Source organism: Manis javanica, chromosome 7 (assembly GCF_040802235.1).
Source record: "Manis javanica isolate MJ-LG chromosome 7, MJ_LKY, whole genome shotgun sequence".
Taxonomy (NCBI): domain Eukaryota; kingdom Metazoa; phylum Chordata; class Mammalia; order Pholidota; family Manidae; genus Manis; species Manis javanica.
In genome coordinates this window covers 46,558,905-46,573,579 of record NC_133162.1, presented here as the reverse complement: position 1 = coordinate 46,573,579, position 14,675 = coordinate 46,558,905, and the positions used below count along the sequence as shown (strand labels likewise).

The window sequence follows — 14,675 nt, the reverse complement described above, 5'->3', positions numbered from 1 at the left end:
GCTGAGAACTCTGCTGTTCAGATCAGAGAGAGTGGTGGAGACTGGGCAGGTCGCATAAGACATGGGATGCAGTTGTAATGTCTTTGGCTTTTACCCCAAGGGTGGCAGAAGGCACTAGAGGACTGTGGGCAGAGGATGGATAAATGGGTGTGCATTATTAAAAAACTTATTTTGGCTGCTGTGTAAAGAATCAACTACTGGGGAGGGGTTGGGGGGAAGAGCGGAAGCAAGGAGCGAGCCAGGAGGCATTGCACCATGCAAGAGAGACGTGATGGAGATCTGGACTAGGGAGGCCACAGCACAGCCCAGGTGTTTGGCAGGTGGTTCTCAACCCCTGAGCTGGGAGGGGCTCTGTCCAGGGCAGGGGTCAGGGTTGCAGGGGCGTATCTGTGAGAAGGCAGTCTGGGGCACAATAAAGCCAAATGGATCAGAGTTATAGACTCTTCTTCAGTATGCCCTGCCACCTCCCAATCCTTTACCACTTCTGGGGAAAGTTTTCTGGGTTCTACATCCTACTTTCCTAGGTTTGACTTTCAAAGGCAGGATCTTTATACCTGAGGGACTTGATCTCCCTTCCTGTTCTGGAACCCCACACCTCAGAATGGGATGGGCGCTTGCCAGTCATGACATCCAGCTACTGTCCACTGCGTCTGACTCAGTGACTATGTCTGGGAACCTGCAGATCTGGGCCATTGCCAATTCAGTGTCCATGCTTTTCTGAGAAAAGCTTTTTGAAATTGTACTACATTCTGCTTTTCTACATTCCTTATTTCTCTTGTTTGCTTTAAAATATTTCGACCAGAGTATCAGATAGGAGAAGATACTTCAAAATTTTTTCTTTAGGCAGCTTTTGAGGCATAAAAACTCTCTCATTTTGAATGTACAATTCAATGACTTTTAGTCATTGTAATTTAGTGTAAATTTAGTGTTGTAATCATTGCCACAATCCAATTTTAGAACATTTCCATCATCTCAGTAGATCCCAAGCAGTTTACATCCATTTGCAGCCACTCCCTATCCTTGGAGTGGTTTTGTGTTTGAATAGTGCAATGTTTCGTACCTGGTAGCTAATCTTTGTCAAAGGTAAGGATGTAGCTTATGCAATGAACAATCAGTGGCAGGCCAAGAGTAAGGAATATTTTTAGTATCAAATAAAGAGGCTAAGTAGCTTAGGGAAAGGATTAAAGAGCTACTGTGGGTGATTTTTTTTATATATATATATAAGGTTAGCCTAACTCATTCTCCTTTTTGTAAATGTACTTTGTCAGCTTTTATACATATTCATTAGGCACTTCACAATTGACTCCATTCATAACAGCAAATCATTAACACCCTAAGAAGTATAGGCTTGACATGTCAGCTTTATTCCTCATGAGCTCCGGGCTTGCCAAAGCTGCTTCCCTCAGGGACAACCAGCCCCGGGAAGTGGATCAAAAGCACTTTGTGGTACATTCAGAGGACTCTCAGGCAGCTGAGGGTTCTCTCCGTCTTTGTCCAGCTGGGAGCCCCTCTGTCTTTGTATATTCTCTCTGATCCCTTGTTCAGGCACTGGCACCAACGCGTGTTACATGGAGGACATGAGCAACATTGACCTGGTGGAGGGCGACGAGGGGAGGATGAGCATCAACACGGAGTGGGGGGCCTTTGGGGACGACGGGGCCCTGGAAGACATCCGCACCGAGTTTGACCGGGAACTGGACCTCGGCTCTCTCAACCCAGGCAGGCAACTGTAAGTACCCTGGTGCTGTGATCTGGGCCTCGGGACCAGTAACTACCCAATCACTCAGGTTACTTTATACCTGTCAGACTCCTTAGTTGTGACTAGTTATCCATAATGATGAGTTTATGACACAAGGCTTGTATTTCAGTTCTATTGGACGAATGAGAAAAGTGAAGCCGAGGAAATCGAGTGATTTCCCCTAAGTCATAACCTTAATTCTGATTCCTGTCGAAGTTCTGCAGCACGTGCATGTGAGGCAGGGGAGATACAGCTATGAACCAGATGACTTGGGTCCAGCCCTCTTGATGCATTATGACAAGTGGCTACAGAACAAATCAGTACAACCTGAGGAAGCAGGACTCAGACAAATTCCTCCTTTGTGTTTCTGATGCTCCCCTGCTTCCGCCTTTCTCAGAGGCCTAATCACACAGCACCTGGTATGATTCCTTCCCAGCCTCAGGTCACATGGAGCCTTTCTCAGCTCCCATCATACACTCACCGCAGTATAACTCTTTAGGGTCTGCTTCAGCTCTGTCTTTATGCTGAGCTCCCTGAAGGCAGGCTACATGTGTAACTTTTCTTTCCTTTCCGTACAGAGTCTTATAGATTATTGTAGTGAATTGTTTGTTGAATAAAAAGCATTCTTAAAATTTTAAACATAATTTCAGACTTACAGAGAAGTTGGAGAACTAGTACAAAATTCCTCTTCACTCAGATCCCCTAAATAGTAACGTTCTCTCTCTCTGTGTATATATGTATACACACACATATACATAAAATGCACATTATTTCTGTATAAAATTATTTTTTGAAACCGTTTGAGACCAAGTTGCAAACATAATATCCCTTCATTCCTAAACACTTCAGAATGTATTATATGGAAAGAAGTATATTGCCTCACATAACCGAAATATAATTATCAAAATTAGGAAATTGACACTTAACCCGCTCTAATGTTTAATCAACAGACCTTATTCAAAATTCAGCTGTCCCACATGTCCTTTATAAAAAAGGAAGGATTGTCCTGGTCAGGCTGCAGCACAGGATCCCACACTGGGTTTTGCTGTGATGTCTCTTTAATCTCCTTTAATCTGGAAAACTTCTGTAGTATCTCTGTTTTTCACAATCTTGAAGAATATAGGCTCTTTATCTTACAGAATATCCCTCAGTTTGGATTTGTCTGGTGCTTCCTCATGATTAGGTTCAAGTGATGTGTTTTTGGCAGGAATATCACGCAGGTGATGTGCATCACATCTGGAGTGCACGTGACACATGTTCCATTACTGGCGATGCTGACTCAGGTCATTGGCTAAGGGCCTGCACAACAGGCTTTTCCACCATAGGGTTGTTGTTATTCCATCTGTAATGAATGAATATCTGGCGAAGAGAAACTTTAAAATTATGTAAGCATCCTGTTTCTCATTAAACTTTCACTCTCTAATTTTAGCATCCATTGATGAGTTTCTAAAACCATCCTTCTCTCTCTGTTTATTATCATTCTACTGTAAAGAAGAGCTTTCCTATCTCCTGCATGTGTCTATTTATACTAATATGGACTCATGGAATCTTTTTTATTTAAGAATCAAGTTTTTTTTCAGATTTGGCCAACAGAACCCCTTTCAAGCTATCCCCTATGTACCCTTAATATGTTCCCATCACTCTTTATGTAACTGCCTTATTTGCTGGTATAGTTAAGATGCTTGAGGCTCACTGTACATTTTTCTAGCCCCAGCCCTGGAATCAACCATTTCTCCAAGAAGCTCTGGTGAATAAAACTATTTTAAGTACCTTCTTGAAACCATTCCAACACTTGTACTGCATACCTGGAAAGCAAGTTTCTGCTTTTTATATACCTGCTTCCCAGCACACACCTGTTTCACTGGTGACACAGCAGTCATGGCCTGCAGAAGGGGTGTCCATTTTCAGACTTTATTACCCTTTCCATATCACTTACAATAAATTCCATCCTCTCAAACCCAACCTGGATTTCTTTTGAATGTCTTCCTTTCTGTAATGTTTTAAGACTTTTTATAATGAAATAGATAAAGTGGATTAGGAAGCAGTTTATCTTTGATTATCTTATTGTGCTTGGAGAATAAAAAACATACTTAATAATTTACCTGAAAAACAATTAATAATTGCGTGTTGGATGCAGACTCAGCGTCGGGGCATAGGTAGCCTGGTGGGATATTTCACCTACATTACCACAGAACCTCTTGGGGGCTGTTCAAGCCCATCTCACAGACACAGTATCCTCCTCTCTTGGACAGAAGAATGCTATAGGAGTTGGAATCTGACATTTGGATTTGTCATGCCATGGTTGATGATCTTGGGGAAGTCTCTGAAGTCTCTGAAGTTGAGATTCCTTATGTGTAACATGAGAATGGCAACCTCATGGCCAGGGGTGATTTGCAATAAAGGTGATTGGAATCAAGCGCTTTGTGAGCAGGAAGGAATCTTAGCTCTCCCCTAGTTCAGTCCTCCCCTTTTATAAGTGAGGAGAATGCAGCTCAGAAAGGAGAAGTGAGCTCCCGAGGGCACCCCAAACTGGGACAGGGACTGAGGCCTCCTGGCCCATGGAGCTGCCCTTCCATTACTCATGCTCCTGACCATGGACCATTGCTCATGAGCTTTGGGAAACAATGTTTCATAACTAAAGGCGTTGCTGCCACTGATGTGTTCATCAAATTGTAGGTTTGAGAAGATGATCAGTGGCCTGTACCTGGGTGAACTCGTCAGGCTCATCTTGCTGAAGATGGCCAAGACAGGCCTCCTGTTTGGTGGCAAGAAATCCTCCGCTCTCCACACTAAGGGCAAGATTGAAACACGGCATGTGGCTGCCATGGAGAAGTAAGCTTCTGGCTGGGCCCCTCCACAGGACAGTGCAGGGGGTTAGAGTGACACATTCATGGTAGTGGTACAGCAGAAGGGGTCAGATCTCCGTTCTTCACCAGGGCCGTTGCAGATCTGGGCACAGCTTCTGGAGGGATGGCAAAGCCTGCTGTGGCTCAGGTGTGGCTTCTTGTTGGTTTCAGCAGTGAAGGATTCAGCTGTCAACAGTCTACCCCCTCCTCATTGTTTGCTGCCTTCTTCCTCCCTAATGCAGTGATTTATAACTTTTTTAGAATTGCAGACCCCTTTGAGAATCTGATGCAAGTTCCAGACCCTTTACCCCCAAAATGCATACTTACACACAATTTTGCTTACAATATCAGGGCATCCTTGGACCCATGAAAAGCCCACACCTGGAATCCAAGTTAAGAACTCCTACTGCAAGAACTTCTCTACCTACTACTGTGGGGTATGGGCCTGGCTTTGGCTTTGGTGATTTGAGGCCTTACATCCAGGTCCCTGCAATAGGGAGCTGGCTGGTAAAGGCAGCTGGGCCCAGTCAACTCAAGGTCCTGTTCCTCAGGCTCGGAAACCGTGGCATTGCCCCAAGATTTGTAATCAGTTTAGATACTGAGCTCAGCAGAGGGGCATCTGGACTCCCAGAATCTGTGAGCAGCGCTTGACAGGCCCTGAGTTTCTGTGAAAGGAAGTATAGTACAGGGTGGTTAAAAGAGTGGGCTCTATAACTAATTGCCTGAGTTCAAATCCTGGCCCTTGCACTTACTAACTGTCTGACTGTGGGCAAGTTAACCTCTCTGTGCCTGAGGTCTCTCTTCCGTACAATAGGATGATGGTACTTCCCGCAGGGTTGTTGTGAGGACTGAATTAATACATGTTGAATCCTTAGACAAGGCCCTGGAACATAGTGAGTACTCAGTAAATGGTGGCTGCTATGATCAGTGTTGATATTGTTACTATTATATTGCTACATGCCAGCCTATTGATCTTCACAGTCCTCAGAGGTGGGAAAGCTGGTTCTCTGGGGGGCCTCCTCTGGGATGGAGAAGTACAGTCCTCTCACTCCTGCCCCCTGACCAGGTATAAAGAAGGCCTTGCCAATACAAGAGAGATCCTCATGGATCTGGGCCTGGAGCCTTCAGAGGCTGACTGCATCGCCGTCCAGCACGTCTGCACCATCGTCTCCTTCCGCTCAGCCAATCTCTGTGCAGCAGCCCTGGCTGCCATCCTGACACGCCTCCGGGAGAACAAGAAGCTGTTGCGCCTCCGGACCACGGTGGGCATGGATGGCACACTCTACAAGACCCACCCTCAGTGAGTGCTCCTGCCCCCTGCCCCCTCCCCGAGTGAGGCGCCCCTGGAGCAGAGTCCCGGGGTTCCCGCTAACCTGTGCTGGGTCTCTGGGTGCTGGAACCAACCATCTCCTATTGGATCAGAGGTTATGGGGGAAAAGGTGAATTCAGAGACTACCTTCATCTGGGAGGCTGATTTGGGGATGATTCTTAAAGAAAGATTCTGCTAAAGCCAGTTGCCTGCCTAGCAAGTCCATTTATTTGTGTGTTTATCTATCTGCCTATTTATCTGTCCACCTGCTCTTCTATCCATCCATTATTACTGAGTATCTACTATGTGGTAATATCGGAAAGTAAGATGCACCCAGTTATAGATGGGGAAAAACTGGAATGGCAGAGGTTGCCAAGTTCACATGAAGGATACTGATAAGAAAACATAGGGAAATGAGAATTTTCCAGAAAGAGAGAATGCAGAAGTCCCTCTGGCTAACAGAGGTGATAATTGGAAGTCAGGCAAGTACATCCTGGCAACAGCTAGGGATAGAACCCTTCCCCTTTGGGCAAAGATGACGTTCAGCCAAAGTATTATGCATGGACATGCTGTACTGATTGCAATACTCAGTGATAATAGACACTCTTTGAGCCTCCCTAGTGTCCTTTCCACTGTCCCATCTGCCCTAGTCCCTCGCCACCGTCACCACTCTGCCCTCCCATCATCCAGCAGCTAAAGAGGCTAGGCTTGGCCTAGCAGGGCTCCCCAGTACCCCGCTTCCCTGCTACACTCTGTTCCCTTTGGCCAGGCCTGGGCCCTTTATGACTGTCCCATATCTTGCTGTCACCCTTTGCCTTCAGATACCCAAAACGCCTGCACAAGGTGGTGAGGAGACTGGTCCCGAACTGTGATGTCCGCTTCCTCCTGTCAGCCAGCGGGAGCACCAAGGGGGCCGCCATGGTGACTGCGGTGGCCTCCCGCCTGCAGGCTCAGCGGAAGCAGATCGACAAGGTGCTGGCTCTGTTCCGGCTGACCCAGGAGCAACTTGTGGGCGTGCAGGGCAAGATGCGGGCTGAGCTTGAGTTTGGGCTGAAGAGGAACACCCATCCACTGGCCACAGTCAAGATGCTGCCTACCTATGTCTGCGGGATGCCAGATGGCACAGGTGGGCCATGCACAGCGCCCTTCTCTGAAGGGCCATCCAGAGCTCCCATCAAAGCTCCTCAAATCTGGTTAGGTTTTTTAAAGAGCCTTGTCATGTCTGTAACAGAGGGATGAGGGATAGAGTAGAAGATAAATATCCTTCTGAATCCATTTGTCTCGGTTGATCCAAGGCTTTTGCAGTGAAAGAACGCCTAAGTTAGGTTACTGTGTTGTCTGTGTGGTTGAGAATACAGGGTGTGCCCCATGCTGGTGGCAAACAGAAGACCCTGGTCCTGTCCCTTGGAGCTACCGCCTGGACACTTGGAGTTGTCTGGCTTGTCCTCTGCCTGCTTCTCTGCCTCTCTTCTCTCCTGGGGTTGGCTCTCTTCCTCTCCCCTCTCACCACTTTCCTTCCCTGATTTTTCCAACCCTTGATCCCTCTCCTGGTCCTCTGTCCTCAGCCAAGAGGAGCCACCAAACAGGGGAGTCAGTTCTTTAGACAAGTTATTTCACCCCTTTGAACCTTGTGAGCTTCACCTGGCAATAATGCCTTTGTGAAATGCTTTGTATCATGTAATTTGCTTTTGAACCTTTAATTTCTTTCATCTTCACAACCACTTTGTATGTTAAATAGAGAGAGAATGATTCCCATTGTATAGATGTCACAACTGAGACTCAGTTTAAATGACATACTCAAGATCATACAGCTATACTTTGAATCTCTCAAAAATAAAGATCTTTTCCAGAGCCAAGATCCTTTGAGTCTACATAGGGAAAAACTGAGAGCACTAAAGGACACTGCTTAGTTAGTCATTCTTTCATCCCTTTTATCCTTCTGCCTTCATTAAACATTTACTATATATCAGGCTCTATTTTAGGCACAGTGATAGAGCAGTGAGGAAAACACAGTCCCTACCCTTGTGGAGCTTATATTTTGTTGGCCTGGCAGACAATAAACAAACACCAGATGATGCCATGCGATGACAGGTACTACGAAGGAAAATAGGGCACTATCAGGGATAAGGGAGGGATGTCTTTGGCAATTTTAGGAAACAGCAAAATGAGCAGTGTGGCTAGAACAGAATAAGAGAGGCAGAGAGCAAGCCGAAATGTTACACAGAACAGACTGTAATGCTCTGCGACACCAGGGAAGTGAGGGACCCTGCACTGCAGGAACTTGGACAGCAATGGAGGTCGGATTTGATATGGTTTCTTATTAGTCAGGTAGGGTGTGGGAATCTGGGGGAAAGTGAAACAGGAAGAATCATTGCATGCCATATGCATTTTAGGCTATATGCACAGCATGGAAACACCTTCCAGAGTCCATTGTAGTCAGAGTAGCCTGGCCTAGATTCAACCCCCAGAGGTTCCTTGAGCATAAGTATCATGTGTAGCTTTTCCCAGATACCAAGAAAAGCAGGCTGGCCTCAGACAGGTGCACAGTGCCTGCCCCATGCTCTGACGCCACACTGTGACCACCATACCCCTTAGCCCCAGAGGAGAAGGCTCTGGGTCTGCTCCATTTCTGCAGCTCCTCTTCCTCCCAAAGTCTCCACGCAAGTCCCTGTTCTTTACATATTAGTGGAATGCGGTCCCCACTTTCTCCACCACAGAGAAAGGCAAGTTCCTTGCCCTGGATCTGGGAGGAACAAACTTCCGGGTCCTCCTTGTGAAGATCAGAAGTGGATGGCGGTCAGTGCGAATGTACAACAAGATCTTTGCCATCCCCCTGGAGATCATGCAGGGCACTGGCGAGGAGGTAAACGCTGGGTGAGGGGTTCTGTGCTCCCAGGTGCCAGCCTGCCACCCACATGACTGCAGGCCCAGGGTGACTGCTGATCTTTCCCTGCAGCTGTTTGACCACATCGTGCAGTGCATCGCTGACTTCCTGGACTACATGGGCCTCAAGGGAGCCCAGCTGCCTCTGGGCTTCACATTCTCATTTCCCTGCAGGCAGATGAGCATTGACAAGGTAAGACAGCCTAGCTAGGCTCACAGCCAGCCAGTGGGCTTCCTTCCTCTACCAGGGATATCTTAAGTACCTCTGAGTCACTGTGCATTTTGTTTAAGGGTCTCAGGTTCAGGGCAGCTGGGGGAACATGATCAGGAATTTGAACCACTTAATTTTTTTCTATTTATTATGTTGCATTTTCATTATTATTTTTTGGATAGAGGTTCACAAAAAATTTAAGGCAGTATACAATAAAGGTACACATACATAAAAGTACTATTAAAAGAACGGTCAAATAATATTATGGAGAGCAAGTAAGAGTACTGACCAGTTAGGGCCAGTTATAACTCTAAGGCAGTAATACTGTCTCTGTCTTCCTGGGTAGCCAGTGTGAACAGGAAAAACCAATAGATTGTGGATATTTTATTGTCTGATGAATGAAAAGCTTACCAGTGCATCAGAAGAAATGCATTTCTTTCCTGATATTAGAATCTCAGAAGGAATTTAGCGTGTGGACACTTACTTAGTTGGCACTGAAGAACATCATGGATAATAATTTTAATAAACTATTCATAGTAGTTTAGAAATATGTATCACAAGGTCTTTCTTGGGATTCTTGGATAAAAACATTCCCCAGCTCTTGGAGAGCAGAGTATGTTCTCTCTCTCTCTGGAAGGCCTACAGGACTGTCATAAAAGCAGAACACCACTCATGAATTTATAAGGAGAATTCTGGTCAGCACAGCAATCAACCAGAGAGCTCATAAAAACAATAAAAGGAACCAAAGATTGGTTAAGATTTTGTCTAATCCACTCAATGTCCCCATCATGTACATACTGTTTTTGTTTTGTGTTATTATTATTTTTTTACCATTTTTTATTGTGGTAAAATGGGTATAACATAAACTTCCACTTCAACCATTTTTAAGTGTATGGTTCTGTGGCATTAAGTACATTCACATTATTGCGAAGCCATCACCATCATCCATCTTCTGAATTTTTCCGTCTTCCCAAACTGAAACTCTATATCCATTAAACAATTTGCCTTATTTGCCCTTTTCCCAGCCCTTGGTGACCTCTATTCTACTTTCTGTCTCTATGAATTTGACTTTTCTGGGTACCCCATATAAGTGGAATCATACAGTATTTGTCCTGTTGTGACTGGCTTATTTCACTTAGCATAATGTCTTCAAGGTTCATCCATGTTGTAGCATGTGACAGATTTTCCTTCCTTTTTAAAGCTGAGTAATATTCTATTATATGTATGCACACTCTTTTTAATCACCATTTTGTAGTAAAGTAAAATGGAGGCACAGAGAGGTTAAGTAAGTTGTCCAAGTTGCTGCATCTGTAACAGTTGGGGAGGGTCCAACTCACCTGGCCTGCAAGTGCAGGCTCTTGGCCAGGACCTGGAGCCCAGTATTTTTGAACCATTTTAACTATAATGCACAATATACCTATGTGTATATAATCAAAACAAAAAAATCAAGAAATAATACTTATCCTTATTATGTACATTACACTCTATTTTTTATCCTATTTCATTTTTCCTATGAGAAAATAAGCATGCAAGTCTCATCTGATGGGGAGGTGCAAAATCAGAAGTGAAACAGAGCTCTCCAGAGCTCTGTGAATGTCGTGAAGACACAAGTTTCAGCAGACCCACCTTCCCACCCACAGCACTCAAATCATTCACAGGAAGAGAGGGTTTTGAAAGGCTGAATTATTTGATAATATGGCTAGACCTCTCAAAATTAAAAATGCCAGAATTCTAAGAGCCAAGATTCATTTCTCAAGCTTCCATTTCTCACACATGTGCCCAAGGAGGAATAAATAAGGAAGCTCTTTATAGCACCACTTTTTAATAATGAAAAATTAGAAATAACCCAAATGGCATCAGAGAATCACTGAACTATAGTGTATCAATCGTATGGAATTAATTACTTAATTTTGTTTAACAAGCATATACACAGTGCTTGCTCTATGCCAGACATTGCTCTAAGTGCTTCACAGATAGTCCCTGCCTAATCAGGATGCAGCAGAGTGCAGTAGTTAAGAGCATGGGTTTGGAACTACACTGCCTCAGTTTGAATCTTGGTTTCTCCGCTTACTGGCTGTGTGACCTTGGGCAAGTTATTTAACCTCCCTGTACCTTGGTTTCCTCATCTGAAAAATGAGGATGAAAATAGTACTTATTTCACAGTGTAGCACAGAGAAGGCAAGTAGTGACTTTGTGGCATCTTACTATACTGATGGATAGTGACTTTAATGGGGTATGGGGGGAACTCGATAATATGGGTGAATGTAGTAACCACATGGTTTTTCATGTGAAACTTTCATAAGAGTGTATATCAATGATACCTTAATAAAAAAAAAACAAGAAAATAGTACTTATTTCATAGGTATGTTTTATGGATTTTTTTCATGCAGTTATATCTGAGGAGTATTTTATTTTGCTTAGCGAAAGAACGTGGCAGATTCAAATTAGCTGACCTGGAAAGGTCTAGAAGATACATTGAGTGAGGAAGACAAATTGCAGTAGCCTGCACATAATATAAAGTTATTTATTTAAAAATAACTGTAAACAGAGGGGAAAGGTCTGGAAGGTTTCATATCAGACTGATAATAGAGGTTACCTCTCAGACTTGGGGAAGGGGAGCTAAAGGAGAATTTGTCCTTATCAGTAAACACTTTAATTTTTAACAAGGGTAATGCATTACTGTATTCCTGCTGCCATAAAAAATTTAATACATAGTGGGAAAGGGAGCCATGTGCAGCTGTCCATGGTCCTGAATGATTGATGAGCTGGAGAACACAGCTTCTACTCCTGGCCGAGGACACTGGGTGTCCAGGCCTCTCTCTACCAGAAGTTCTGACAGGTTCATGAAAGCACAGCTGAGAGGGAGGGAAAGACTAGTGGACAGCTGGGAGCAAAACTGCTGACAACTGGGAAGAAGAAAGAGAGAATTTTAAGAAATATTTTTGTGTAACTACAATTAATAAGAAAGGTTTTCAACGGGAGGTGAATTTGTGATGTCCTATATATATCCACCAGGAAAGGAGTAGGGGGGTCCAGCTTCCCAAGGACTGTGGAGAGAAGGAGGGAGACCAGGGCTGGGGGTCATGGGGGGTGGGGGAGGTGCCATCAGAGTTGCTAACCATCTCTCCTATCCCAGGAGCTCTCCTGGGCTAGAGGCCCCAGTTTTACCTACCCTCACCCCACCCCCAGCTCTAGGCTATGGAATCTGAGGCTAGACTAACTCCTGACTCTGGCTTACAGTGTACCTTGGACTTCCTTTTAAAAATTAAAAATATATTTTTCTCAATATTATAAAAAGTACACATGCTAATTTTAGGAAAACTAGAAAGTATAGCCAAACAAAGAAAGGAGTCTAAAAGGCACCCATAATCTTGTACCCAGAGAGAACCACTATCTGCTCCCTGGTGTATGCATTGTTCCAGACCTTTTTCCAGATTTGAGTATGTGTGTGTGTATAGTTTTAAAAAGAATAAAAGAACAGTTCACCATCTGTATTCTTTTAATGTGTGTTCATTTAACAGTACATAAACATCTCTAACATCCAACATTCTCTTACAGCATGATTTTTTGTGGCTGTATAACATTTCCTGTATTGATGTATAAGATGATAGACCCATATTGTTGGGAATGTTGGGATCCCTCTAGTTTTTCACTGCTTTGATGAACATTTTGTAGCTTTATCTTTAATCACATCTTCCTCTGTCCTTGACTAAATTAGAAGTGGTATCACTATGATCTGGGCCTTTGTTCTTTACAGTCATGGCCAGGGAACATGAGCTGATCCTTAATGAAAATGAATTGCTGCAGTGATTCCATGTGGCAGTGGACCTTATGCTCTGTGATACCTCTGAGTGCAGTATTAGGGCTGCAGAGATGGGAAGCAGTCAAAACATACGTATGGCTAGCAGTCAACTATCTTGCCTTGCATCTATTTCATATTGAGGTTGTGCAACAGTCCCAGTAAAATATTGCTCAATGAATTTCCCTTCCTTTCTTTCAGGGAACACTCATTGGGTGGACCAAAGGTTTTAAGGCCACTGACTGTGAAGGGGAAGATGTAGTGGACATGCTCAGGGAAGCCATCAAGAGAAGAAATGTATGATATGGTGTTGAGGGTCATGCCTGATCTTGCCCCCTCCCTCAGTCCCCTCTGCTCTGCCATGCTATGCTCCATCCTGTGGCTCTGGCCTCTGACCCCCACCTCCATAGGCTGATATGCCCCTCCTGAGCCTGCTTAGCTTACCCATCATGCTTACAGCAGAGCTGCTCCCTTTGCAGGAGTTTGACTTGGACATAGTTGCAGTCGTGAACGACACAGTGGGGACCATGATGACCTGTGGCTATGAAGATCCTAATTGCGAGATTGGCCTGATTGCAGGTAAGTGATCAGGCATGTCTCATCAAGTCAAACCTGATCTTCTGGAGATTCCCTTTTAACATAGTGAGGGGCAGAGGGGCCATTGGTGCATTACACAGAGGCTCTGAAGCAGGCTTTGTCCAAGGCAGAGAGGTTAAGACTGAGATTCCAGGTCTCCTAATAACTAAGTCTTTGCTTAATATCTTTCTCCTTAAGGGTCCTACGCTGAGGTTGTCCTTTCTGTTGAGTATGGAGAATAATATTAGAAAAAGGGGGTTCTCAAATTAGGGCCTTTGGGCAGATTATCTAGGGAGGAAGGAGACCACAGTTGGATCATACTGACGTGGCCCTGGGGGGCCTGGATTTTTATGTGGCTGCAACAGACACCACCTCTGTTTTCTTACCTCTTCTGGCTGTTGGGGTACACAGGATGGGGGAGAGTTGGTAAGAAACCTGGGAGAGGAGAAAGTAGTGGCCTGAGGTATGATGTAGGCATTTTAGGGGTCTTGGGGAGTCTAGCAGTGATTAAGGGCTAGAGTGGATTCCAGGGGCATTACTCTCTGATTGGTGAGAGGACAGGTGCAGTTTGAATAGGTAGAGATGGGGACAGTGGGCATTCCAAGTGACAGGCACAGGTTAGATAATGATGAAATCTGGGAAAGTTGTTCCAGTTGGCTGTTTGGGTTCCTGAAGGTGAGCAGTAGGTAGAACAAGGATATGGGGATATACTGAGATATCTTCAGTGTCAGGTAAGAAGTTTCATCTTACTCCAACTCTTACCCACTTTGTGATGCTGAGCAGGTTACTGATTCTGTCTGTCTGGACTTGAGTTTCCTTGTCTGTGGGAGGGATTGATTGGGCTACATCTAGGGGATCAAAGAGGTGAGACTTGTTTGATTGAATATGAACTCTTGTTTGTGCTGAGAACAGTTCTGAAGCCAGGCATGAGCGAAGGAGAAGAAGGTAGCTTACAGATGCAAAGTGATGACTTATCTAAGACTAGATAATCCCTCATGGTCCCATCCAGCTTTGACTGCTAACTGTATCACTACTTGGAAGCTCACTTTGTGTACCTATAGCTTAACAACAATGAGGAGGAGAAGGAGGAGGAGATCACAGGTACCATTTATTGAAAGCTTACTATGTGAAAGAAATATATGAACATCATCTCATTCTTTTTTTATTTTGGTATCATTAATCTACAATTACACTAGCAACATTATGGATACTAGACTTCCCCCATCAAGTACCCACCACATACCCCATTGCAGTCACTGCCCATCAGCGGAGTAAGATGCTATAGAATACTACTTGTCTTCTCTGTGTTGTAC

General features: G+C 44.5%; 1 protein-coding gene across 3 annotated transcripts in view; it reads left to right on the top strand.

The window, feature by feature from the left end:
- The window catches only part of HKDC1 (hexokinase domain containing 1), a 49,542-nt gene that overhangs the window by 16,094 nt on the left and 18,773 nt on the right, over positions 1-14,675 (top strand). For all 3 annotated transcript variants that reach the window (XM_037002503.2, XM_073240935.1, XM_073240937.1), the window contains exons 7-14: positions 1,546-1,729; positions 4,415-4,570; positions 5,651-5,884; positions 6,715-7,019; positions 8,611-8,756; positions 8,850-8,969; positions 12,988-13,083; positions 13,266-13,365. In XM_037002503.2, the coding sequence (XP_036858398.2) occupies positions 1,546-1,729; positions 4,415-4,570; positions 5,651-5,884; positions 6,715-7,019; positions 8,611-8,756; positions 8,850-8,969; positions 12,988-13,083; positions 13,266-13,365 (1,341 nt within the window). The remainder of the gene's footprint in view (positions 1-1,545; positions 1,730-4,414; positions 4,571-5,650; positions 5,885-6,714; positions 7,020-8,610; positions 8,757-8,849; positions 8,970-12,987; positions 13,084-13,265; positions 13,366-14,675) is intronic.